This window comes from Salmo salar, chromosome 02 (genome assembly GCF_965601325.2).
Source record: "Salmo salar chromosome 02, fSalSal1, whole genome shotgun sequence".
NCBI classification, from domain to species: Eukaryota; Metazoa; Chordata; class Actinopteri; order Salmoniformes; family Salmonidae; genus Salmo; species Salmo salar.
In genome coordinates, this window is record NC_138292.1 from 93,634,875 (window position 1) to 93,660,137 (window position 25,263).

Here is a 25,263-nt window from a genome sequence, read left to right on the forward strand (position 1 = left end):
CAAGAAATGGAACAGTAAGGCCACAGAACATGACATAAGCAGAGCTGTGGGAGACCACCTCAAGCCCCTGGTAGAGCCGGGGGTGGTGTTTACCACCCCACCACGCCTTCAGCAGGCTGGAAAAGTGGGATTGATACTGGTTTCATACTAAGATGGACCAAGAGTCCATGTTCAAATCAAATGTATACAGACTTGCCAGACATGGATGGAACACAATGAATAAAGAGAAATATTTACTACAACAAACATAAGAGGATAAAAAACAGAAGATTAACAACTGAAAGACTAATGAACATTCTGAGGGAAATGCCATTAATTAAAATAGTAATTGGATGCAATATCCAACCCAAAATATTAGCTTGTTTTTTAGGAGGGGCTCTGAAAGACACTAAGGGGCTGTCCACTGAAAGTTGACTAGTAACAACAACTGGGACCTAAAAGACACCCACCATGAGACCCACTAAATCTGCCCAAGAAGAGGAAAACAAAAGAAAAACCCACACCAAACTTAAAGACAGGAAGCAAACCAAAAAGGTGGAGCAACTAAAGGTGTTGCCTCTCCACATGTTTCAAGACAACTGGAGCACTGGGCCAGACACTCTTAAATAGAACCTGGACCAGCTCAGGTGAAACACCTTCCCACTAACGAGATGGACAAGCCAGCACAGGTGTAACACATACTGACTAACGAGGTGACACCTATCAGTGCGTCCTACGTGCTAACGAGCTAGACGAGCTAGACGTGCTAACGAGCTAGACGTGCTAACGAGCTAGACGAGCTAGACGTGCTAACGAGCTAGACGTGCTAACGAGCTAGACGTGCTAAAGTCCAACCTCAAAACATAAATGGAAAAACCAAAGCCTGTAACACCTTCCCCCTTAAGACAACAAATATGTCCTATATTTTTGTTGGACAAGTTTGCTCGCCACCAACAGAAAACAACTTCCATTTCACATGATAATCAACTACAATGCTTCACCTTCACCAATATAAACATGGTGTCTACTGGCTGTCAACAATTAAAAAAAAGAATAAACACGTACTTCTAAATAATAATATACAATCATATAATTTTCTTCTATAGAATTCTAAAACTCACTAGCTTCTAGAACTCTCGTCTTCCTAAAACTCACTAGCTTCTAGAACTCTCGTCCCATTGGAACAAGCCCAAACAAAAATCAAATCAAATTGTATTAGTCATGTCTGATTTCAAGAGCAAACTCCTGCAATATCTCGATAGGCTCGATTGGATCAGGGTCCAGTCCCCAATGTCATGCTCTAGTACATCTGGGTTGGCACATCTGAGAATGAACCCTGACATTCTAAAAGCAGGGCAACAATGTCAATATAATTGTACCCAAAAATTGTCAGTTGGTTGCATAAATAATTATGATCACTAAATGTTACATGAATTGTAAATATGAAATATCAAAACCAAATGTACACCCCTTTGTTAATATGTATTGACAATAATGAACTTAATGGTGAGGCATGAAATAATAAAAAAAAAGGCATATTTTGTCAGGCTGAATGTTTGAAATATGAGGTGATTTGAGTCATGATTCTTCTTTCACTTTCAACTACAACCGAACATATATTGGACGTCGGGCATAGTCTTATTTTCAACGTCTTTTGAATGACATTTTGCTAAATGGGAATAGTGCAATGTCAAAACAGTTTTAACGTGTCCAAATCAATAACCAATAAGCAGAAACAGTTGGTGATATATTGAAAACCTAAACATTTTGAAGTGTTGCATTTTGATTCAAGTGGGTCCCCAACGTGGTAAGTGTAACACCATTTTTTTTGTCACTTTTTGTAAAATCATATAAATAGTTCCCTTTCAATTCAGAGCCTGGATTTTCCCCCTGAGGCTAATGTCCATATCATGTTGAAATCAATAGAACAGGGGACAAACGTTTAGGGTTCTACATTGTGACATCATTAAAATACTCCTACTACAATGTTAAAACATTCTACATTGTGACATTAATTCATTGATATCATGAAACAACTCCTTCATGTATTTTCTGATGTTTAATCAGAGATCTTTTATCAGAGTATCTCTTGTCACATTGATCACAGCTAAGAGATTTCTCTCCTGTGTGTGTTCTATGGTGTCTCTTCAGACAGTTAGAACTAACAAAACTCTTCCCACATTGACCACAGCCATAAGATTTCTCTCCAGTGTGTATTCTCTGGTGTGATTTCAGAGTTTCTAGTCGAGTAAAACTCTTCCCACATTGATTACAGCTATAAAGTTTCTCTCCTGTGTGTGTTCTTTGGTGTCTGGTCACGCTGCTTAACCGAGTAAAACTCTTCCCACATTGATCACAGCTAAAAGGTTTCTCTCCTGTGTGTGTTATCTGGTGTACTGTCAGGGTGCTAGATGAAACAAAACTCTTCCCACATTGATTACAGCTATAAGGTTTCTCTCCTGTGTGTGTTCTCTGGTGTACAACAAGACAGCTAGGCTTAGTAAAACTCTTCCCACAGTCAGAGCAGAAGTAAGGTTTCTCTCTTGTGTGATTTCTCAGGTGTATTTTAAGTTTTGATGAAAATGTAAAAAATTTCCCACAGTCAGAGCAGCTATAAGATTTCTCTCCTGTGTGAATTCTCCGGTGTAGTTTAATGCCAGATGAGGTGAATCTTTTCCCACAGTCAATGCAGCGGTGAGATCTTTTCCCTGTGGTTCTCCGCTGGCGTTTCTTGAGGTGTTCTGATGTGGAGAGACTCTTCTCTGCCCTGTCAGCATCATGAGGTTGTTGAGGCTCCCCAGAGTATCCACGGTAGTCCCGTCTCTCTCCTGTGTGAACAACAAAGTCATACAGATGGTTAAAGGCCCACAACAGCGAAAATCCACTGTAAAAGGTGATGCCAACAGCATAGCCATGATGTTGTACAAGAAATGACGTCTGTAATGAATGTAATGATTACTTGACATTTGTCTTAAAATGAGCAAGTCATATTTTGTCTTGTTTTCACATTAGTAGTAACATCGATGATTGTAGGCTAGAAATAAGTTATTAAAGTTGTTGAAATCCTAAGCAGTGTGCCACACTACTTTTGTTCCCCAATATAGGCCCCTTTCTGTGTTAGCTAAAATTGCGTCATGAGGGCGATGCACATGCAATTTGGTTGTAGAAACTCCTCCCCACTAATGAGGAAACTGATAATTATGGATGTACTATATCTGGTGAGAAAAGATTTTAGTTTTTCACAATGTATTCTGAATGTGAATGGGGGAAAACTCAGGGGAGTAACCTCCATTTCCAGGTTGCTTATGAGTGCATTTCACACTACTTTGGATTATAAATGTAAGGCTCATCTGAATCTCTTGCTTCTCCTCATCTGAATTCTCCTGCTTCTCCTCGCAAATCAACCGCTTTGTACTTAAAAAACACTTCAACCAGAAAAAAATGCTCTTTGGCTTTTCCATCCAGGTGACAATGAGGGTTTGTACACTGTTTGTTTGCCAAATTGGCCCATAACTTCACCTAACAACAAATATAGGAAAATAGCTCTGTGTGTTGTACAATAGCCTATCCATCAAGGAACAGTTCTCTACACATTATGACCAAAGTAGGAATGTTGGATCCAATGTGGAGCACGGCATAACTGTCTTTACCAGAGTAATGAATGAAGAAGCACTTTGGTTGTTGTTGCATGTCGTGATGTTTGTCATGCGACTGTCATTCAGAAAATGATTTCCTGGATCAGCTGATGATAGTTGAACATGTGACTGTAACTAAACAGCTACAGTATTATGTGTCATTATTGAAGAACCGCGTTAATGACAGTATCCATTTGGGTGTTGTCAATAAAGTTACGATATATATATATATATATTTTGACCTTTATTTAACCAGGTAGGCCAGTTGAGAACAAGTTCTCATTTACAACTGTGACCTGGCCAAGATAAAGCAAAGCAGTGCGACAAAAACAACAGTTACACGTGGGATAAACAAACGTACAGTCAATAACACAATAGAAAAATCTATATAGTGTGTGCAAATGGAGTAAGGAGGTAAGGCAATAAATAGGCCATAGTAGCGAAGTAATTACAATTTAGCAAATTAACACTGGAGAGATAGATGTGCAGATGATGTGCAAGTAGAAATACTGGTGTGCAAAACAGCAAAAAAGTAAATAAAAACATGGGGATGAGGTAGGCAGTTGGATGGGCTACTTACAGATGGGCTGTGAACAGCTGCAGCAATCGGTAAGCTGCTCAGACAGCTGATGCTTGAATTTAGTGAGGGAGATAAGTCTCCAACTTCAGCGATTTTTGCAATTCGTTCCAGTCATTGGCAGCAGACAACTGGAAGGAAAGGCGGCCAAAGGAGGTGTTGGCTTTGGGGATGACCAGTGAGATATACCTCCTGGAGCACGTGCTATGGGTGGGTGTTGCTATGGTGACCAGTGAGCTAAGGCGGAGATTTACCTAGCAAAGACTTATAGATGACCTGGAGCCAGTGGGTTTGGCGACGAATATGTAGCGAGAGCCAGCCGACAAGAGCATACAGGTCGCAGTGGTGGGTAGTATATGGGGCTTTAGTGACAAAATGGATGGCACTGTGATAGACTGCATCCAGTTTGCTGAGTAGAGTGTTGGAGGCTATTTTGTAAATGACATCGCCGAAGTTAAGGATCGGTAGGATAGTCAGTTTTACGAGGGTATGTTTGGCAGCGTGAGTGAAGGAGGCTAGATTTAATTTTGGATTGGAGATGCTTAATATTAGTCTGGAAGGAGAGTTGATAGTCTAACCAGACACCTAGGTATTGTAGTTGCCCACATATTCTAAGTCAGAACCGTCCAGAGTAGTGATGCTAGTCGGGCGGGTGTAGGCAGCGATTGGTTGTTGATTGATCGGTTGTTCTTTTCGGCTTATGAGTCTGCCAATAAGAATTACGGCGATTGACAGAGTCGAAAGCCTTGGCCAGGTCGATGAAGACGGCTGCACAGTACTGTCTTTTATCAATGGCGGTTATGATATCATTTAGTACCTTGAGCGTGGCTGGGGTTCACCCGTGACCAGCTCAGAAGCCAGATTGCACAGCGGAGAAGGTACGGTGGGATTCGAAATGGTCAATGATCTGTTTGTTAACTTGGCTTTCGAAGACTTTAGAAAGGCAGGGCAGGATTGATATAGGTTTAACAGTTTGGGTCTAGAGTGTCACCCCCTTTGAAGAGGGTGATGACCGTGGCAGCTTTCCAATCTTTAGGAATCTCAGACGATAAGAAAGAGAGGTTGAACAGACTAGTAATAAGGGTTGCCACAATGGCGGCAGATACTTTTAGAGAGGGTCCAGATTGTCTAGCCCAGCTGATTTGAACGGATCCAGGTTTTGCAGCTCTTTCAGAACATCAGCTATCTGGATTCGGGTGAAGGAGAAGCTGGGGAGGCTTGGGCAAGTAGCTGTGGAGCTGTTGGCCGGGGTTGGGGTAGCCAGGAGGAAAGCATGGCCAGTCGTAGAGAAATGCTTCTTGAAATTCTCCATTATCGTGGAGTTATTGGTGGTGACAGTGTTTCCTAGCCTCAGTGCAGTGGGCAGCTGGGATGAGGTGCTCTTATTCTCCATGGACTATACAGTGTCGCAGAACTTTTTGGAGTTAGAGCTACAGGATGCAAATTTCTGTTTGAAAAAGCTAGCCTTTGCTTTCCTAACTGACTGTCTGTATTGGTTCCTGACTTCTCTGAAAAGTTTCATATCGCGGGGACTATTCGATGCTAGTGCAGTACGCCACAGGTTGTTTTTGTGCTGGTCGAGGGCAGTCAGGTCTGGAGTGAACCAAGGGCTATATCTGTTCTTACTTCTACATTTTTTGAAAGGGGCATGCTTATTTAAGGTGTTGAGGAAATTACTTTTAAAGAACAACCAGGCATCCTCTACTGACTCGATGAGGTCAAAATCCTTCCAGGATACCCGGGCCAGGTCGATTAGAAAGGCCTGCTTGCAGAAGTGTTTTAGGGAGCGTTTGACAGTGATGAGGGGTGGTCGTTTGACCGCAGACCAATAACGGATGCAGGCAACGATCGCTGAGATCCTGATTGAAAACAGCAGAGGTGTATTTGGAGGGCAAGTTGGTCTGGATAATATCTATGAGGGTGCCCATGTTTACGGATTTAGGGTTGTACCTGATGGGTTCCTTGATAATTTCTGTGAGATTGAGGGCATCTTGCTTGGATTGTAGGATGGCCGGGGTGTTAAGCATATCCCAGGTCAGGTCACCTAATAGAACCAACTCTGAAGATAGATAGGGGGCAATCAATTCACATATGGTGTCCAGGGCACAGCTGGAAACTGAGGGGGGTCTATAACAGGAGGCAACAGTGAGAGACTTATTTCTGGAGAGATTCATTTTTAAAATTAGAAGCTCGAACTGTTTGGGCATGGACCTAGGAAGTATGACAGAACTTTGCAGGCCATCTCTGCAGTAAATTGCAACTCCTCTCTTTTTGACAGTTCTATCTTGACTAAAAATGTTGTGGTTGGGGATGGAAATTTCAGAATTTTTGGTTGCCTTCCTAAGCCAGGATTCAGACACGGCCAGGACATCACATAGGGCCTGGGTTAACCTCTACATCACCCGAGGAACAGAGGAGTAGGATGAGGGTATGGCTAAAGGCTATCAGAATTGGTCGAATAGTGCGTTGGGAACAGAGAATAAAAGGAGCAGATTTCTGGGCGTGGTAGGATAGATTCAAGGCATAATGTACAGATAGGGGTATGGTAGGGTGCGGGTACAGTGGAGGTAAACCTAGGCATTGAGTGACGATAAGAGAGGTTGCATCTCTGGAGGCACCAGTTATGCTAGGTGAGGTCACCGCATGTGTGGGAGGTGGGACAAAAGAGCTCTCTGAGCCATGTTGAGTAGGACTAGGGGCTCTGCAGTAAAATAAAACAAGGATAACTACCCTAAAAAACAGTATACAAGGCATATTGACATTAGAGAGACAAAGTGAGACATAAAGCAATCACAGGTGTTGAGTGGGAGAGCTAGCTAAGACAACAACGGGTAAGACAACAACAATTAATCAGCTAAGACAATAACAGGTAAAATGGCGATGAATGGGCAGAGAGGGTCAGTTAACTACATACGGGGCCTGAGTTCGAGGCTGTGGCCAACAGAAACAAAATAAACAAAATGGAGACCCGTGATTAATGAAAAATCCAGCAGGCATCAGCTATGTAGCCAAGTGATCATAGGGTCCAGTGAACAGGAATATATGAAACAGGGAAGCCGTTAGGTAGTCGTTACTACGCTAGCCGGGAGATGCGCCTGGCTCGAGGCTAACTGGTGCTAGCTTCGGGACAAGGGCATCACCGACATCCTGCAAAGGCCAGTTGAGGGCACATCGGACGGAATTACGTCAGCAGACCAGTCGTGATGGATCGTCGGGGCTCCATGTTTACAAAGGGTCTAGGCCAATTGGCAAAAGAGGTATTGTAGCTGGAGTAATTTTGTTTGCTAGCCTGATGCACCTGGCTCAAGGCTAACTGGTGCTAGCTTCAGGACAAGGGCGTTAGCCACGATAGCCACTCCGGTGCAAAGGTCCAGAGCTTACGGCAGGAATCCGGTGATGTAGTGGCTTCTAGTTGTCTTGGTGAAGAGTCTGGGAGGCATCAGCTGTGTAGCCGAGTGATCATAGGGTCCACTGAGCAGGCCGGAAAACGGGCCTGGCTCAAGGCTAGCTTCGAGGCTGGGCCACTCGGTAGCAGCTAGCTAGCTGCGATTATCCGGTGTAATGGTCCAGAGCTTACGGCAGGAATACGGTGATGTAGTGGAGAAAACATTCCGATATGCTCAGGGTTGATATTGCGCTGTGCAGACTGGCAGGTATTATCCAGGCTAAAAGTGGCTGGTGTCTGAGCTAAAAAGGTAAAAGCCGCTAGCAGTGGCTAACAATGACTAAGTAGCTAGTAGCTGGTTAGCTTCTGATGGCTAGGTTCTGATGGAGGTTCTAGCTATAAGGTCTAAAAAAATAGCAGATCCGTATCACATTGGGTGAGGCGGGTTGCCGGAAGGTATATTTAATTTAAACATGGAAAAAGAGATTGAAATATTTTGCAATATATACAAAAAAAGACGAAACATAACATTTACAACAACAATCACGTCATACTGCTACGCCATGTTGGATTAGAAGATGACTCAGTTAAAAAACATTGGATACAGCAAACTCTGAAATTATTTAGTATTTATGTGCCCACAAACTGTTTTCCCAGCGTAACATAAGGAGCCACTAAATGATACGTAGGTCGAGTGCATTTTCATTCAGGCCTCGCTGGAAGCCCAGCCTTCCACAGGTGATGAGCGTGAGGCTCGGATTTATTCCTTCAATTTAATACGGCTCTTCACCGACCCAGGAAGGTGTGGGGCCAAACAGGTGTTGCACCTCGTTTCCCTCCTTCAGGGAACAGTAATTATAGTGTTAGGTTCTAATTTTTCAGAGTAAATAACTCACGGACACTAGAGGAGCTTAACCAAGTTTAATTCTTCCCAAAGGGTCGTTACAACTGTAATTCAGACAAAAACATGTTCTCACCATCACAAGTATATATACCCCACTTTGGACACTCCTCCTTCTCTCCAATCCTTACATCTTCTGGTTCGACAAGAAGAGGGTAACAGGATACTAAACCCTTATTACTCCCTTCAGAGGATCTGACCTGACCTCCTGACCTCAACCCCTCCTTCGTCTAATCCACAGACCTCCATCCGCTTCCCCTAAAGCAATCCTGTGATCTCCTCCCGTCCACCCAGCACATTCCACAGCCACTCTGTCTTTCTACAGATCTCACTCCTTTATATACTCTGTGTCTGATCTATCATGTCTTTAATATGTTCAAAGTTTAGAATCCAACAATAGTCATAAAGTTACACTCCCTTTCAGTCGGTCAACTTCGGTACAACATACTATGGGGAAAATACAATCATTCCCCATGCCGACCCAAACGGACACTAAATGAAACGGCCCCTGGCAAACCACCCAGACCTCTTCAGGTGCGGTTGGGGCGGCAGCAATGCCTAGTGGTTAGAGCGTTGGACTAGTTACTGAAAGGTTGCAAGATCAAATCCCCGAGCTGACAAGGTACAAATCTGTTGTTCTGCCCCTGAACAAGGCAGTTAACCCACTGTTCCTAGGCCATCATTGAAAATAAGAATTTGTTCTTAACCGACTTGCCTAGTTAAATAAACGTTAAAAAAAAAGTTATAGTGACGACTGGCTCCCTCCAGTCAGGTCATGTTGACGACTGGCTCCCTCCAGTCAGGTCATGTTGACGACTGGCTCCCTCCAGTCAGGTCATGTTGACGACTGGCTCCCTCCAGTCAGGTCATGTTGACGACTGGCTCCCTCCAGTCAGGTCATGTTGACGACTGGCTCCCTCCAGTCAGGTCATGTTGACGACTGGCTCCCTCCAGTCAGGTCATGTTGACGACTGGCTCCCTCCAGTCAGGTCATGTTGACGACTGGCTCCCTCCAGTCAGGTCATGTTGACGACTGGCTCCCTCCAGTCAGGTCATGTTGACGACTGGCTCCCTCCAGTCAGGTCATGTTGACGACTGGCTCCCTCCAGTCAGGTCATGTTGACGACTGGCTCCCTCCAGTCAGGTCATGTTGACGACTGGCTCCCTCCAGTCAGGTCATGTTGACGACTGGCTCCCTCCAGTCAGGTCATGTTGACGACTGGCTCCCTCCAGTCAGGTCATGTTGACGACTGGCTCCCTCCAGTCAGGTCATGTTGACGACTGGCTCCCTCCAGTCAGGTCATGTTGACGACTGGCTCCCTCCAGTCAGGTCATGTTGACGACTGGCTCCCTCCAGTCAGGTCATGTTGACGACTGGCTCCCTCCAGTCAGGTCATGTTGACGACTGGCTCCCTCCTGTCAGGTCATGTTGACGACTGGCTCCCTCCAGTCAGGTCATGTTGACGACTGGCTCCCTCCAGTCAGGTCATGTTGACGACTGGCTCCCTCCAGTCAGGTCATGTTGACGACTGGCTCCCTCCAGTCAGGTCATGTTGACGACTGGCTCCCTCCAGTCAGGTCATGTTGACGACTGGCTCCCTCCAGTCAGGTCATGTTGACGACTGGCTCCCTCCAGTCAGGTTATGTTGACGACTGGCTCCCTCTGTATTTGTGTGTCTTATTTTATTTATGAAACAGCGTGCTTAAAGCATCAGACAAGTTACGTACATATAGATTTTATAAAAACACATGGGGCGATTGGTAGAAAGAACAGATGACTCTTGGTTGACCAAGATGTATTTTAGTTGGGGACAGCACTAGAACATGATTCTGGGACTCATCACTAAGTCCAAGGGTCTAAGGCACTGCATCTCAGTGCTTGAGGCGTCACTACAGACACCCTGGTTCAAATTCAGGCTGTATCACAACCGGCCGTGATTAGCAGTCCCATAGGGCGGCGCACAATTGGACCAGCGTCGTCCAGGGTAGGCAGTCATTGTAAATAAGAATTTGTTCTTAACTGACTTGCCTAGTTCAATAAAGGTTAAGTTTAAATAAATAAGTGTTTCATGACAAACCATTTTTTACAAATCCGTCAAGGCACCAACTTTGAGAAGGGTTTAAAACAAAGGTTTCAAACCAATTCATGAATGTAATTGAATATAGGTATGTCTTGCCTTCAATGTAAGGGCATGAAAAAAAATTGGCTGAATATTATACAATGACTTATCAACAGCTCTAATAATTTGCCTCCACAGGAAATCTACACTGGCAATTCTAGAATATACTATATAGCCTAGAAACCTGGTTAAACTATCATTATGACATCATGGATGAATTCTAGAATATACTATATATCCTAGAAACCTGGTTAAACTATCATTATGACATCATGGATGAATTCTAGAATATACTATATAGCCTAGAAACCTGGTTAAACTATCATTATGACATCATGGATGAATTCTAGAATATACTATATAGCCTAGAAACCTGGTTAAACTATCATTATGACATCATGGATGGACAGTCCTTGTATTCATATTGTAGTGAATTCAGGTGGTAGCCCTGAGCTGGACTCAAAACTGTGTCCAGCAACTGTCAAGCCAACACCTTATAACTGTTACGCCAAGATGTCTGAACTTCTTGAAGAGGTCGCTAGGTGTTGAGTTACGGTTTCTACAATAGCTTTCTCTATGAATTTGAGAGTGGTTACATTTCTCCAGCTGTTTACCAAACCAAGCCTCTGGGCAGCCATTTTGTTGCTGTTTAAAAAACCCACACAACCCAGGAATCTGCAGTTCAAACAATAACAAATCTGTCATTCCACCACTGTTTTGGTAATGAGATGTAACTACAGACAGACAGACCTACGGATGCAAGGACTGACCATCCATGATATCAACATTATAGTTTTAACCATGTTGAGGCTATACAGTGTTGATTAACATTGTTTCTAAACATTGGAGTAAAAAAAGCTTATTTGGGGTTCTGATGTGGTACAACAGTTGAACTAAGCTATAAATAAATATTTTATAAGTCACAATATGGATGTAGCAATTGCAGATTTCCGCTTTAAGACCAAACATCAGTTCAACAACTGCAGAGTTTGTGCCTCTGTATTTAAGACAGTACTTACTAGTGTTAATCAGGGAACGGTTTCTCAAACCCATCTTATGGCTAAGTTCATCGTTAGAACCATTGGATGCCTTAAGATGCGTTTGGGAAACCGGGCCCAGATATCCAGTTTCCTCCTCTTCTTCCACCTCCTTTATCGATGTAACAGTCATCTCCCCCTCCTCCTCTTTCACTCCAAAAACTGCATCCTCCTGTCCTTTTACTGTAACATCATCTTCCTCTTTCACTCTGAACGCGTCATTTTCTTCTTTCACAGTAACGGCCTCACCCTCTACTTCTTGTTTTACTGTGATATCCTCATCTTCCTCCATCCAGCAGACTTTAGCAGGAGAGTAGCTCAGTGAGCGCATGGTCGGAGGTGTTAGCTAGCTAGGCTAATGCTAATTTAACCAGACTGCTAGCTGAATAATAACAACAACACCGTAAATATGAAATTAAATCTGATAACTAACTAGACGACAGAAGTGGTTTTAAAACACAGTTGCTAATATACACTAAAGCGTCTAAAGAGCTTTATTGGTTCGGCTATTTTGTCTAGCAAGCTACGGAGGTGGCTGAATAACTGTTGTTGCTGTTGAAAGAAGCGTTCCGTCCACTACATTATACGTCACACCAACAGCATTGCCTTAAATTCCCAGACCGCCATCTGCTGACTGGAGTGGGTAACGCAGTTGAGTAAAATGATTATTTAATTTTCTGACAAAAAGTTAAAGGGTAGGAATCAGGTACGTCGCAAGGCCTAAAATATTCATTACCCCCCTAAATAAATCAATATCAGTCAATATATTTTTTCTGTGATATATTTTTTTCGTCAACAGTTCCATCGCATCTTAAACTTCTTTCCGGGCGGCACTAGGACCAGGGGAGGCTGCTGCTGCACTAGTGACTGTTAGACTTTCTTCAGCAATACTAGGAGAGAGGGGTACCCCTACACAGAACTGAACTGGATCAAAGATGGAGGACAGAAATACTAGGAGAGAGGGGTACCTCTACACAGAACTGAACTCTATCAAAGATGGCGAACAGAAATACTAGGAGAGAGGGGTACCCCTACACAGAACTGAACTCTATCAAAGATGGCGAACAGAAATACCAGGAGAGAGGGGTACCCCTACACAGAACTGAACTGGATCAAAGATGGCGGACAGAAATACTAGGAGAGAGGGGTACCCCTACACAGAATTGATCTGGATCGAAGATGGCGGACAGAAATACTAGGATGGAAGCAAATGTAAGGGATTATAGCGTCATAACGAATCATGCAAAAACATGTACAGTTGACAGGAATGTTAGTTAATGTAGAGACAAACGATTATGCTTTTTTTAATCATAAAGTTCATTTACGAAAATCGCGATTTAGCCAGCTAGCTGACTAGCTAACATTAGCCAGCTAGCTGACTAGCTAACATTAGCCAGCTAGCTGACTAGCTAACATTAACCAGCTAGCTGACTAGCTAACATTAGCCAGCTAGCTGACTAGCTAACATTAGCCAGCTAGCTGACTAGCTAACATTAGCCAACTAGCTGACTAGCTAACATTAGCCAGCTAGCTGACTAGCTAACATTAGCCAGCTAGCTGACTAGCTAACATTAGCCAGCTAGCTGACTAGCTTTATGGGTGTTGTGACATGAGTATGAAATTGTCATTCTGGTTGTTTTAGGGACTCCTGAAACAACCAGCAATCCAGGCTGTCGTTTTGTGAAAAAGTGGATGTATAGAATCTAGCCAGCTGAAGAATTTACTGCAAATTGAATGTACAATTGTGTAAGCTTGCCTTGCTGATATTTGCCATGCAGATAGATGAAATAACGTAGCTAGCTATGTTCTTGCTTATTGTGCAGTGGATGATTATAATACCTGTATGCCTATGGATGTGTAGCTAGCTATCTAGCCGATCTGTGTATGGACCCAAACGTTTGGTATACATATTAGTTCAGAACCTAGCTATGAACCTCAGCTATCATAGCCAGTTGTATAAACTTCAAAACAGCCTGAATGACATTAATGAAGCCTATGGATTGAGTAGAATATAATATCATGTTGTACCAAGGATGCAAGTCGTATATACATGTAGTTATTACCATGCATGAGATCCCCACATTGTAGCCTGTACATTTAATATATTCACTGATCATGTACTCTACCTTGGCAAATAAAGGTGCAGTTTAGGTATGAATGTCTTTGAGATTATTTTTCAGTCATATCCAATACCAGGAGTATCAAATTCCAGTCTTTGAATGACGCTGTGTCTGCATGTATGTATTACAATTATACACTTCAACAGTGTTTACCAATCTTGGTCCTGGGACATCAATGGTTACACATTGTAACTAATAGACTAGAAACAGGATTTAACTAGTTAATTCATATATACAGAAATATAATGTTAAAAACAGAACACTACACTTCCTATGCATCATGTAAATACTCTAACACTGGTTCATCTCAACATCTAATGCCCTTCATCTGCATTGATCTGATAAACACAGGATAGGTGGAGTATTTCATCACATTACACTTCATTTCAACCAGTAGAGAATGTGAAACGCTTTATTGAAAAGCTCATTATCCAAGTGTTATAAATACAAGTTTATTCTGTACTTCAATGCACATCTGTTGTGCATTATAAAAACAGAGGAAGAAAGAGGAGGTGGTGAGAGAGGTGTAAAAGACAGAAAGGGAAAGAGGTAAGCACATAGGAGTAGGGAAGGCAGCACATGATTAATGAATCACAGTGCTACTTAAATATTCTCTCAGTTCATCACAATTACATAATAATGTCTCTCGTCGGCCCAAAGGTTCTTAAAAGCAGGTGAGGTGGTGATGATGGGACTGGGGGTTGGCATCCTCTCACATCAAAACATACCTGCAGACGAGAGACAGATGGAGAGAGAGAGCATGTTTAAACCTTGTGTTTTTATTTTTTATTCTAACATTGTTAGTCATCAATCAGGAGGTGAAATAAAAAACTGACCTGGGATCATTAACTCTGGGACTACTGCATCTCTATCTGTATTTCAATGTAAAGCATCTCTTTAATAATACTTCCTGTATAATATAAACTGACCTGGGATCATTAACTCTGGGACTACTGCATCTCTGTCTGTATTTCAATGTAAAGCATCTCTTTAATAATACTTCTTGTGTAATATAAACTGACCTGGGATCATTAACTCTGGGACTACTGCATCTCTATCTGTATTCCAATGTAAAGCATCTCTTTAATAATACTTCCTGTATAATATAAACTGACCTTGGATCATTAACTCTGGGACTACTGCATCTCTATCTGTATTTCAATGTAAAGCATCTCTTTAATAATATTTTCTGTATAATATAAACTGACCTTGGATCATTAACTCTGGGACTACTGCATCTCTATCTGTATTTCAATGTAAAGCATCTCTTTAATAATACTTCCTGTATAATATAAACTGACCTGGGATCATTAACTCTGGGACTACTGCATCTCTATCTGTATTTCAATGTAAAGCATCTCTTTAATAATACTTCCTGTTGACCTGACCAAGTGACCTCTCACCTCTGATCATGCTGAGCCCTCTATGTAGCCAGTTCAGATGCAGGAGGGGTTCACCGACACAGCTGATATAACCTAGAGGATTTAGGGAGAAGAGGAGAGAGGGATGAAGTGAAGGAGAGAGACTGTTATTGAGAAAATAAGGTAGTTAAAGCGACAGTGTTCAACAGGAATCTGTGTGTGGCCTCACCTGGTGTCCACACCACACTAAGTGGCTGCAGAGTACTTTATGCTGAAAAACATGAACGGACCCACAACGACAAACATTATAGCATAGTTATAGAAATAATGAAGTGTCTTACTATTCTCCATGGTTGGCCCTCTTGCCTATTCTTTGAAGGTGGAAGGAGCCACAGTTATACACCTGAGCCTGCTTACTGCACAACACAATCCATCAATCAGATTGATACATGAGTGTGTAGGTGTGGGTTATAGGGTGTCTAATTGTTCTACATTTTTTCAATATGGGTGATTTAAAATAGCCTGTTTTGTTTTTGCACAGACATCACACCCTTACCTAAACAGCACCCTCACCTGAGAAGTAGAAATCAAAGGGAGAGAAACTGTGAATTGAATAACTGCAGTTGACATAGCTCAGTAAATAGAAGAATACTCTTATTGCAATGTGAATGGCTTTTAAAAGAGCCTTTGTTTGTGCATAGTGTAGTCTATGGTGTTGCCAGGGAACAGCACTCTCTTTGAAGAAGTAGGAGGTGAAGATCTCCTGCACACGGATTGCCTCTCTTGCTGCGTTGTTGGACCCCATCCTTGAAACATCCTGAAGAGCAGCAGACTCCTCCTCTGGCACACGGCGGCGAGCTGCAGATCCCCTCCTGGTCCTCGTGTCCATCCTCATGAAGTTACGCAGGACACAGGTAGCCTTCACACACCTGAATTCCTCCAGGAGGCAGTCCCAGATGACCCTGGTCACCCAACCTTGCAGTGCCCTACACGTTAACTGTAGGCAATCGTTTTGAAGGAATCTCCAGTTACAAAGTCTCTGTAGGAATATGGAAGACAATGTAATTATTAGACTGTTACATCACCAGGTCATTGTGGATTACTAAAGTATAATATCCCTGATAACAAATCATGATAACATTGGATTGATAGATGCATGGGCACACATATGTACATGTGTAGCATGTGACAATAACAGGATCATATCAAGGACGGCATCACAAATGAATACATAAATACCACTTGAAGCTTGATGATGAGTTGATCATTTGAATCAGCTGTGCAGTGTGAAGGCAAAAACAGAAATGTGCCCATCTTTGAGTCCCCAGGACTGAGAACCACTGCTCTTCATTGGGACCTCTTCATATGTAGACTGGCTTTCATAGAGCTCTTTATCTGAGGACAGAAAACCTCATAAGAAACAGACTTCATTATAGTCAAATTACACCACACTGAATATTATGTTACTATTATCTCCGTCCTCACTTCTAGGGACAGGAACTACACAAAAGTACCTGCCCTATCCAGAATAGCCTCCCCTCTCACTGACAGTTGGGGCTGCTATCCTTTCACCCTCCTCCATGGCTGTTAGCTAGCTACCTACAAATGCATTTGGAGTTTGTTTTTTACAGTGATAAATACATCAAGATAGCTAGCTAATATGTAGTTAGGTAGATGGTGATATTTTATTCACTTAGCTATCTATCTATACAGTATTTGAAGTTGGCTAGATAGCTAGCTCATTTAGCAGCTCATTTGAGTTAGCCTGCACTGTAGCTAGTTAGCTAATAATACGTCTTTTTTTTTTTACATTTTCAAAATCTATTTACTTAGTTACTTGAATAGGTTCTTCCAGCCATGTGGACAACTGGAAACAGGGGTAGGCCGTCAATGTAAATAAGAATTGGTTCTTAATAGGCTGAGTTAAACTTCACTGGTTACTAACTCTGTAGCACATCCATATGACGTTGAGAAATACTGCATTATGGGTAGTTTAGAAGATTTCCCGTAATAAGTTAATAAATATGTAATAACGCAAAAACATAACTGTTTGTACTCATAGTGTAAGAATTTGTAAGATTTTCTACTTAGTGTGCCTCTAACATGCACCAAGCTAACAAACGTTATTACCATGAATTGCAGCTATTACACATGTTTTCCACTAACCAACTAGTTATGTCTCAATGCAGCTTACACAAGCAAACTGATGTTTCCACTTGCAGCACATAACAGGAACTGGCCCAACCACAAGCCTGCGGGGGCCCCATCTCGTGATAACAGCAACAGTGTCTGGCATGCCCGACCCTGTGAAAACAGGAACACGCACACACACATAAGCCCTAGCTTATCCAAGGCACACACACCCTTATTTAGAGCTTTGATAGAAACTCAACATCATCAGAACATTGTGCAAGATCGCAGGAAGACGCATGAACAGATGGAGCCAATCGACGGTGACAACGCCTGGACCTGAGCCAACCAGAGGATCGGGACTTCAAGACTCAACCTACTTTCTGTGTTGTATAAAACATGTAAACAAACTGTTTTAGGGGCTCTCTTCTGCTGGCTCCCTCAGAGCTACTGGAACGAGTCCGTGCACGCTGTACCAAATATCTTCACTCTGAATAAACTATCGCTTGTCATACAATTTAGCGCCTTGTCCGAATCAGTCCTTGACCGACTCTCCCTTCTACTCATTCCATCACCAACAATAGGTAACCATAAAGTGACTACAACTAGCTTACTAAGTCTTTAACCACACGGTATTGGCACACTGGTGAGTAAAAACTAATGCGTCCTACACTTTAACTTGTTGTCTGAAAATAAAGTACACATTTTACTCAACTGCGTTACCCACTCCAGTCAACAGATGGCGGTGTGGGAATTTAAGGTAATGCTGTTGGAGTGACGTAAATCTAGTGGACGGAACGCTTCTTTCAACATCAGCAACAGTTATTCAGCCTCCTCGGTAGCTTGCTAGACAAAATAGCAGAACCAATAAAGCTCTTTAGACGCTTTAGTGTATATTAGCAACTGTGTTATAAAACCCACTTCTGTCGTCTAGTTAGTTATCAGATTTAATTTCATATTTACGGTGTTGTTGTTATTATTCAGCTAGCGGGCTGGTTAAGTTAGCATTAGCCTAGCTAGCTAACATCCCGACCATGAGTTCACTAAACTACTCTCCCGCTAAAGAAGAGGTCTGCTGGACGGAGAAAGAGGGTCTGTGGCTGAACGTTGTCGTGAAAGAGGAAGAGGAAGAGGATGTCACAATACAAAAACAAGTAAAGGGTGAGGCTGTTACAGTGAAAGAAGAAGAGAAAGACGTTACAGTTAAACAAGAGGAAGACGCGTTCAGAGTGAAGGAGGAGGAGGATGTTACAGTAAAAGAAGAGGAAGAGGAGGATGCTGTTTTGGGGGTGAAAGAGGAGGAGGGGGAGATGACTGTTACATTGGAAGAAGACGAGGATGAAGAGGATGAAACTGGATATCTGGGCCCGGTTTCCCAAAGGCATGTTAAGGCGTCCAATGGTTCTAACGATGAACAGGCCCTGATTAACACTAGTAAGTACTGTCTTAAAAACAGAGGCACAAACTCTGCAGTTGTTGAACTGATGTGTGGTGTTAAAGGGGAAATATGCAATTGCTACATCCATATTTAGACTTTTAAATTATTTATAGCCATTGATTCTTGAAGAATATAACTAATGCCTCATGAGCTTAGTTCAACTGTTGTACCCCATCAAAACCCCTAATAAGCTTTTTTTACTCCAATGTTTAGAAACAATGTAAATCAACACTGTATAGCCTCAACATGGTTAAAACTATGTTTATATCATGGATGGTTAGTCCTTGCATCCGTAGGTCTGTCTATGCATTTGAGAGTAGTTACATTTCTCCAGCCCCATCATCATCTTATAACCAAACTATTGGTGGAATGACAGGTTTGTTATTGTATGAACTGCAGATTGGTTGATAGATGTGTGGCTATTTTATAGGGGTAACCTAGGATTTAAATAGCAAAAAATGGTCAGCCCTGAGACTTGGTTTGGTAAACATCTGAGGAATGGGGGCTGGAGAATTGTAACCACTCTCAAATTCATAGAGAAAGCTATTGTATCAACCGTAACCCAACACCTAGCGACCTCGTCAAGAAGTTCAGACATCTTGGTGTAACAGTTATAAGGTGTTGGCTTGACAGTTGCTGGACCCAGGTTTGAGTTCAGCTCAGGGCTACCCCCTGAATTGACTACACTATAAATACAAAGACTGGCCATCCATAAGGTCAAAATGATAGTTTTTAACCAGATTTCAAGGCTATATAGTGCTTGTTTACAAACAGTGGCGTTTTTCAAGCTTATGTTTTGGTTTCTGGTGGGGTAATAAAGTTGAAACATTTGAGGCATTTATAAGTTATATTCTTCAAGAATCAATGGTTATATAGTAAATGGGTCTTTCTATAACTGCCAGTGTAGATTTCCTGTGGGGGTCAAATTATTAGAGCTGTTGATAAGTCATTGTATAATATTCTGCCAATTTATATATGCAGCCGAAGTCCAACGAAAGCCGATACAAATTCATTGCTTTAACTAATTATGCCAAATATTAAGAAAATTTTGAGCAATGTAATAAAGTAATGACTTTTCAAATAAGTTACTTTACATGTTATTTTGTCTGACAATTTGTTAGCATGTTATTACAGCAGTATGTACCGGTATGTTAACTAGCTACCTAACGTTAGTTGGCTTCTTATACATCAAACTTGCCAGTATATGAACTATATTCTATCTAACTAACTACCCAACGTTTATTGACTTGATTATTCCCGTCATTCTTAGCTTAGCTAAACAGTATAGTCGTAGTGCTTTCTCAATGGACATTCGGGTGCTTTAATAAATTCACTCTGACTATCTACTCTGATTTCAGAGCACTCTCGTCTGAGTACCAGACAGCAGAATAATGAATTTACTAGCGCTCAACACCCGTTGAATATGTCCAGGTGTCAGTAAACGTAGGCAACAAAAACCGTAAATAAATGTTTTCCAGCAGCACAGTTACAGTCACTCTGGATAACATGAAAACGGCCTAACCAGCTCTGCTAGGGCGAGTAAAATGGTCAGAGTCTCATTTGTGTTTGGAAGTAGCTAGCAAGCTAAGGTCAGAACGGTCAAATCAACCCAACTCCTCGGCCAGAGCGTCCAGTGGCTCCGAGAGCGAAACGGGCTGAATTTACAAACGGACAACCTGACAACGGTCTGAATTTATGAAGCACTCTGGTATTCAAGTTGAATTTAAAAACACACCCGAAGTCATAAAATGTCTAACTAGTAATGTGTTATGCTAACTAGCTAGCAAGAGGTTGCATAGCAACAGCATAAACTTCCGGTAGACAGGAGAAGAGCGCTCAACTGAAAGGAAACGGTTCGGTTACAGTTTACTACAATTAACTAATAGTATGTAGTATATACTCATTAAGTATGTAGTTACAGTATACTACAATTAACTAATAGTATGTAGTATATACTCATTAAGTATGTAGTTACAGTATACTACAATTAACTAATAGTAGGTAGTATATACTCATTATGTATGTAGTTACAGTATACTACAATTAACTAATAGTATGTAGTATATACTCATTAACTATGTAGTTACAGTATACTACAATTAACTAATAGTATGTAGTATATACTCATTAAGTATGTAGTGTACAGTATACTACAATTAACTAATAGTATGTAGTATATACTCATTAAGTATGTAGTTACAGTATACTACAATTAACTAATAGTATGTAGTATATACTCATTAACTATGTAGTTACAGTTAAATTAATTAAACTCTCTTGGGCAGGTAGGACACTACCGTCCCACTCACCAACAGCCAGTGAAATAGCAGGGCGCCAAGTTCAAAACAACAAAAATCTCATAATTCAAATTTCTCAAACGTACAACTATTTTACACCATTTTAAAGATAAACTTCTCCTTAATCGAACCACATTGTCCGATTTCAAAAAAGGCTTTACAGCGAAAGCATAGCATTAGATTGTTAGGACAGCACCTAGACAAGAAAAAACACAGCCTTAATCGAACCACATTGTCCGATTTCAAAAAAGGCTTTACAGCGAAAGCATAGCATTAGATTGTTAGGACAGCACCTAGACAAGAAAAAACACACAGCCATTTTCCAAGCAAGGAGAGGCGTCACAAAAAAACAGAAATACAGCTAAAATTAATTACTAACCTTTGATGATCTTCATCAGATGGCACTCATAGGACTTTATGTTACACAATACATGTGTGTTTTGCTCGATAAAGTTCATATTTATATCCAAAAACCCCATTTTACATTGGCGTGTAATGTTCAGAAATGTTTTGCCTCCCAAAACTTCCGGTGAATGAGCACATCAATTTACAGAAATACTCATCATAAACGTTGACAAAATATACAACTGTTATTCAAAGAATTATAGATACACTTCTCCTTAATGCAACCGCTGTGTCAGATTTCAAAAAAACTTTACACGAAAACACACTTTGCAATAATCTGAGTACGGCGCTCAGTCAGGAAACCAAACCCGCCATTTTGTGGAGTCAACAAAACTCAGAAAAAGCATTATAAATATTCACTTACCTATGATGATCTTCATCGGAATGCACTCCCAGGAATCCCAGTTCCACAATAAATGTTCATCTGTTTCGATAAAGTCCATATATATGTCCAAATACCTCCTTTTTGTTTGCGCGTTCGGTCGAGTAATCCAAATGCACTGTGCTCGCGCAGTAAATTCAGACGAAAAGTCAAAAAAGTTATATTACAGTTCGTAGAAACATGTCAAACGATGTATAGAATCAATCTTTAGGATGTTTTTATCATAAATCTTCCATAATATTCCAACCGGACAAGTCCTTTGTCTTCATAAAGGAAAGAGAACTGAGCTCGTGGTCATGGCTGTGCGCGTAACTAAAATAATGGCCAACAGCCAGACACCTGACTCAATCAGCTCTTATTCTCTCCCCATTCACAGTAGAAGCCTGAAACAACGTTCTAAAGACTGTTGACATCTAGTGGAAGCCTTAGGAAGTGCAAAATGACCCCAAAGACACTGTAACTCTCACGGGTACAGAGCTAAGTCTCATGGGTGCGCACACCACTGAGCTCATGTCATTTTTTCAGTCATCTTATTACAAGATCTCTTATTCTCTCCCCATTCACAGTAGAAGCATGAAACAACGTTCTAAAGACTGTTGACATCTAGTGGAAGCCTTAGGAAGTGCAAAATGACCCCAAAGACACTGTATACTGGATAGGCAATCACTTGAAAAACTACAAACCTCAGATTTCCACACTTCCTGGTTGGATTTTTCTCAGGTTTTTGCCTGCCATATGAGTTCTGTTATACTCACAGACATCATTCAAACAGTTCTGGAAACTTCAGAGTGTTTTCTATCGAAATCTACTAATAATATGCATATCCTACATTCTGGGCCTGAGTAGCAGGCAGTTTACTACGGGCACGCTTTTCATCCGGATGTCAAAATACTGCCCCCTATCCCAAAGAAGTTAACTCTCCTCCAAACAAGCTTCAATGCCATACAACACTCCACCCGTGGCCTCCAACTGCTCTTTAAACGCTAGTAGAACTAAATGTATGCTCTTCAACCGATCGCTGCCCGCACCCGCCCGTCCAGCATAACTACTCTGGACGTTTCTGACTTAGAATATGTGGACAACTATAAATACCTAGGTGTCTGGCTAGACTGTAAACTCTCCTTCCAGGCTAATATTAAGCATTTCCAATCCAAAATGTAATCTAGAATCGGCTTCCTATTTCGCAACAAAGCCTCTTTCACTCACGCTGCCAAACGTACCCTCGTAAAACTGACTATCCTACCGATCCTTGACTTCGGCGATGTCATTTTCAAAATAGCCTCCAACACTCTACTCAGCAAACTGGATGCAGTCTATCACAGTGCCATCCGTTTTGTCACCAATCCCCATGTAGCACCCACCACTGGGACCTGTATGCTCTCGTCGGCTGGCCCTCGCTACATATTGGTCGCCAAACCCACTGTCTCCAGGTCATCTATAAGTCTTTGCTAGGCCACCTTAACTCAGCTCACTGGTCACCATAGCAACACCCACCCATAGCACGCACTCAAAGAGGTATATCTCACTGGTCATCCCCAAAGCCAACACCTACTTTGGCCGCATTTCCTTCCAGTTCTCTGCTGCCAATCACTGGAACGAATTGCAAAAATGTCTGAAGTTGGAGACATATCTATCTACCTCATTACCTTTAAGCATCAGCTATCTGATCAGCTTACCGATCGCTGCAGCTGTACACAGCCCATCTGTAAATAGCCCATCCAACTGCCTACCTCATCCCCATGTTTTTATTTACTTTTTTTGCTCTTTTGCACACCAGTATTTCTACTTACACATCATCATCTGCACATCTATCCCTCAAGTGTTAATTTGTTAAATTGTAATTACTCTGCTTCTATGGTCTATATATTGCCTTACCTCCGTACTCCATTTGCACACACTGTATATAGATATTTCTATTGTGTTATTGACTGTACGTTTGTTTATCCAATGTGTAACTCTGTTGTTTTTGTCCCACTGCTTTGCTTTATCTTGGCCAGGTCGCAGTTGTAAATGAGAACTTGTTCTCAACTGGCCTACCTGGTTAAATAAAGGTGAAATAAAAAATAGAATCTTAACTTTATTGACAACACCCAAATGGATACTGTCATTAACGCGGTTCGTCAATAATTACACATAATTCATAATACTGTAGCAAACATTATATTAAACAGGACATTCAAACGAGCCTTACAATTATAATCCAAAGTAGTGTGAAATGCACTCATCATCAACCTGGAAATGGAGGTTACTCCCCTGAATTTCCCCCATTCACTTTCAGAATACATTGTGAAAAACTCAAATCTTTGCTCACCATTTTTGCTCCAGGCAGATATAGTACATCCATAACTATCGGTTTCCTCATTAGCAGGAAGGAGTTTCTGCAATCAAATTGCCCTCGTGCCGCAATTTTAGCAAACACAGAAAGGGGCCTATATTGGAGACCAAAAGTCGTCTGGCACACTGCTTAGAGGTTCAACAACATGAATAACTTATTTCTAGCCTACAATCTTAGATGTTACTACTAATGTGAAAACAAGACAAAATATGACTATTCTTGCTCATTTTAAGACAATTGTCAAATAAATTTAACATTCATTACAGACGTCAATTGTTGTATAACATCATGGCTACGCTGTTGGCATCACCTTTTACAGTGGATTACCGCTGTTGTGGGCCTTTAACCATCTATATGACTTTGTTGTTCACACAGGAGAGATACGGGACTATCGTGGATCCTTTGGGGAGCCTCAACAACCTCGTGATGCTGACAAGGCAGAGAAGAGTCTCTCCAGATCAGAACACCTCAAGAAACACCTGCAGAGATGCACAGGGAAGAGAACTCACAGCTGCTCTGAGTGTGGGGAGAGATTCACCTCATCAGGCATTAAAATGCACCAGAGAACACACACAGGAGAGAAATCTTATAGCTGTGATCAATGTGGGAAGAGTTTTAGTCAATCTGAAACTCTGAGAGTGCACCAGAGAATACACACAGGAGAGAAACCTTATAGCTGTGATCAATGTGGGAAGAGTTTTACTACATCTAGCTCTCTGACTGTACACCAGAGAACACACACAGGAGAGAAACCTTATAACTGTGATCAATGTGGGAAGAGTTTTGGTCGATCTGGCCATCTGGTATCACACCAGAGAACACACACAGGAGAGAAACCTTATATCTGTGATCAATGTGGGAAGAGTTTTGGTGGATCTGGAGTGCTGACAGTGCACCAGAGAATACACTCAGGAGAGAAACCTTATAGCTGTGATCAATGCGGGAAGAGTTTTGGTCAAGTCTGAGCCATCTGAGTAGTCGCACCAGAGAACACACACAGGAGAGAAACCTTACAGCTGTGATCAATGTGGGAAGAGTTTTACTACATCTGGCTCTCTGACTGTACACCAGAGAACACACACAGGAGAGAAACCTTATAGCTGTGATCAATGTGGGAAGAGTTTTGGTCGATCTGGCCATCTGGTATCACACCAGAGAACA

At 41.7% G+C, this 25,263-nt stretch overlaps 2 protein-coding genes and 1 long non-coding RNA gene across 3 annotated transcripts; 1 reads left to right on the top strand and 2 right to left on the bottom strand.

Annotated features, from left to right (window-relative positions):
• Window positions 1–220: 220 nt before the first annotated feature.
• LOC145863147 (uncharacterized) lies at window positions 221–12,282 on the bottom strand. Its single transcript, XM_082968320.1, has 2 exons — window positions 11,617–12,282; window positions 221–2,807 (listed from the first exon to the last, which is right to left on the bottom strand). Exons 1-2 carry the CDS (start codon window positions 11,963–11,965, stop codon window positions 2,005–2,007), a joined length of 1,152 nt encoding a protein of 383 aa, XP_082824446.1. The 5' UTR covers window positions 11,966–12,282; the 3' UTR covers window positions 221–2,004.
• Window positions 12,283–14,138: 1,856 nt separating this feature from the next.
• Window positions 14,139–16,901, bottom strand: LOC106571787 (uncharacterized). The gene is made up of 3 exons (XR_001321004.3): window positions 16,355–16,901; window positions 15,158–16,154; window positions 14,139–14,482 (listed from the first exon to the last, which is right to left on the bottom strand). It is a non-coding gene; the product is annotated as an uncharacterized LOC106571787 (long non-coding RNA).
• Window positions 16,902–16,932: 31 nt separating this feature from the next.
• Window positions 16,933–25,067, top strand: LOC123740624 (uncharacterized). Its single transcript, XM_082969739.1, has 2 exons — window positions 16,933–18,679; window positions 24,478–25,067. The coding sequence occupies exons 1-2, from the start codon at window positions 18,280–18,282 to the stop codon at window positions 25,065–25,067; spliced, it is 990 nt and encodes a 329-aa protein (XP_082825865.1). The 5' UTR covers window positions 16,933–18,279.
• Window positions 25,068–25,263: the final 196 nt, after the last annotated feature.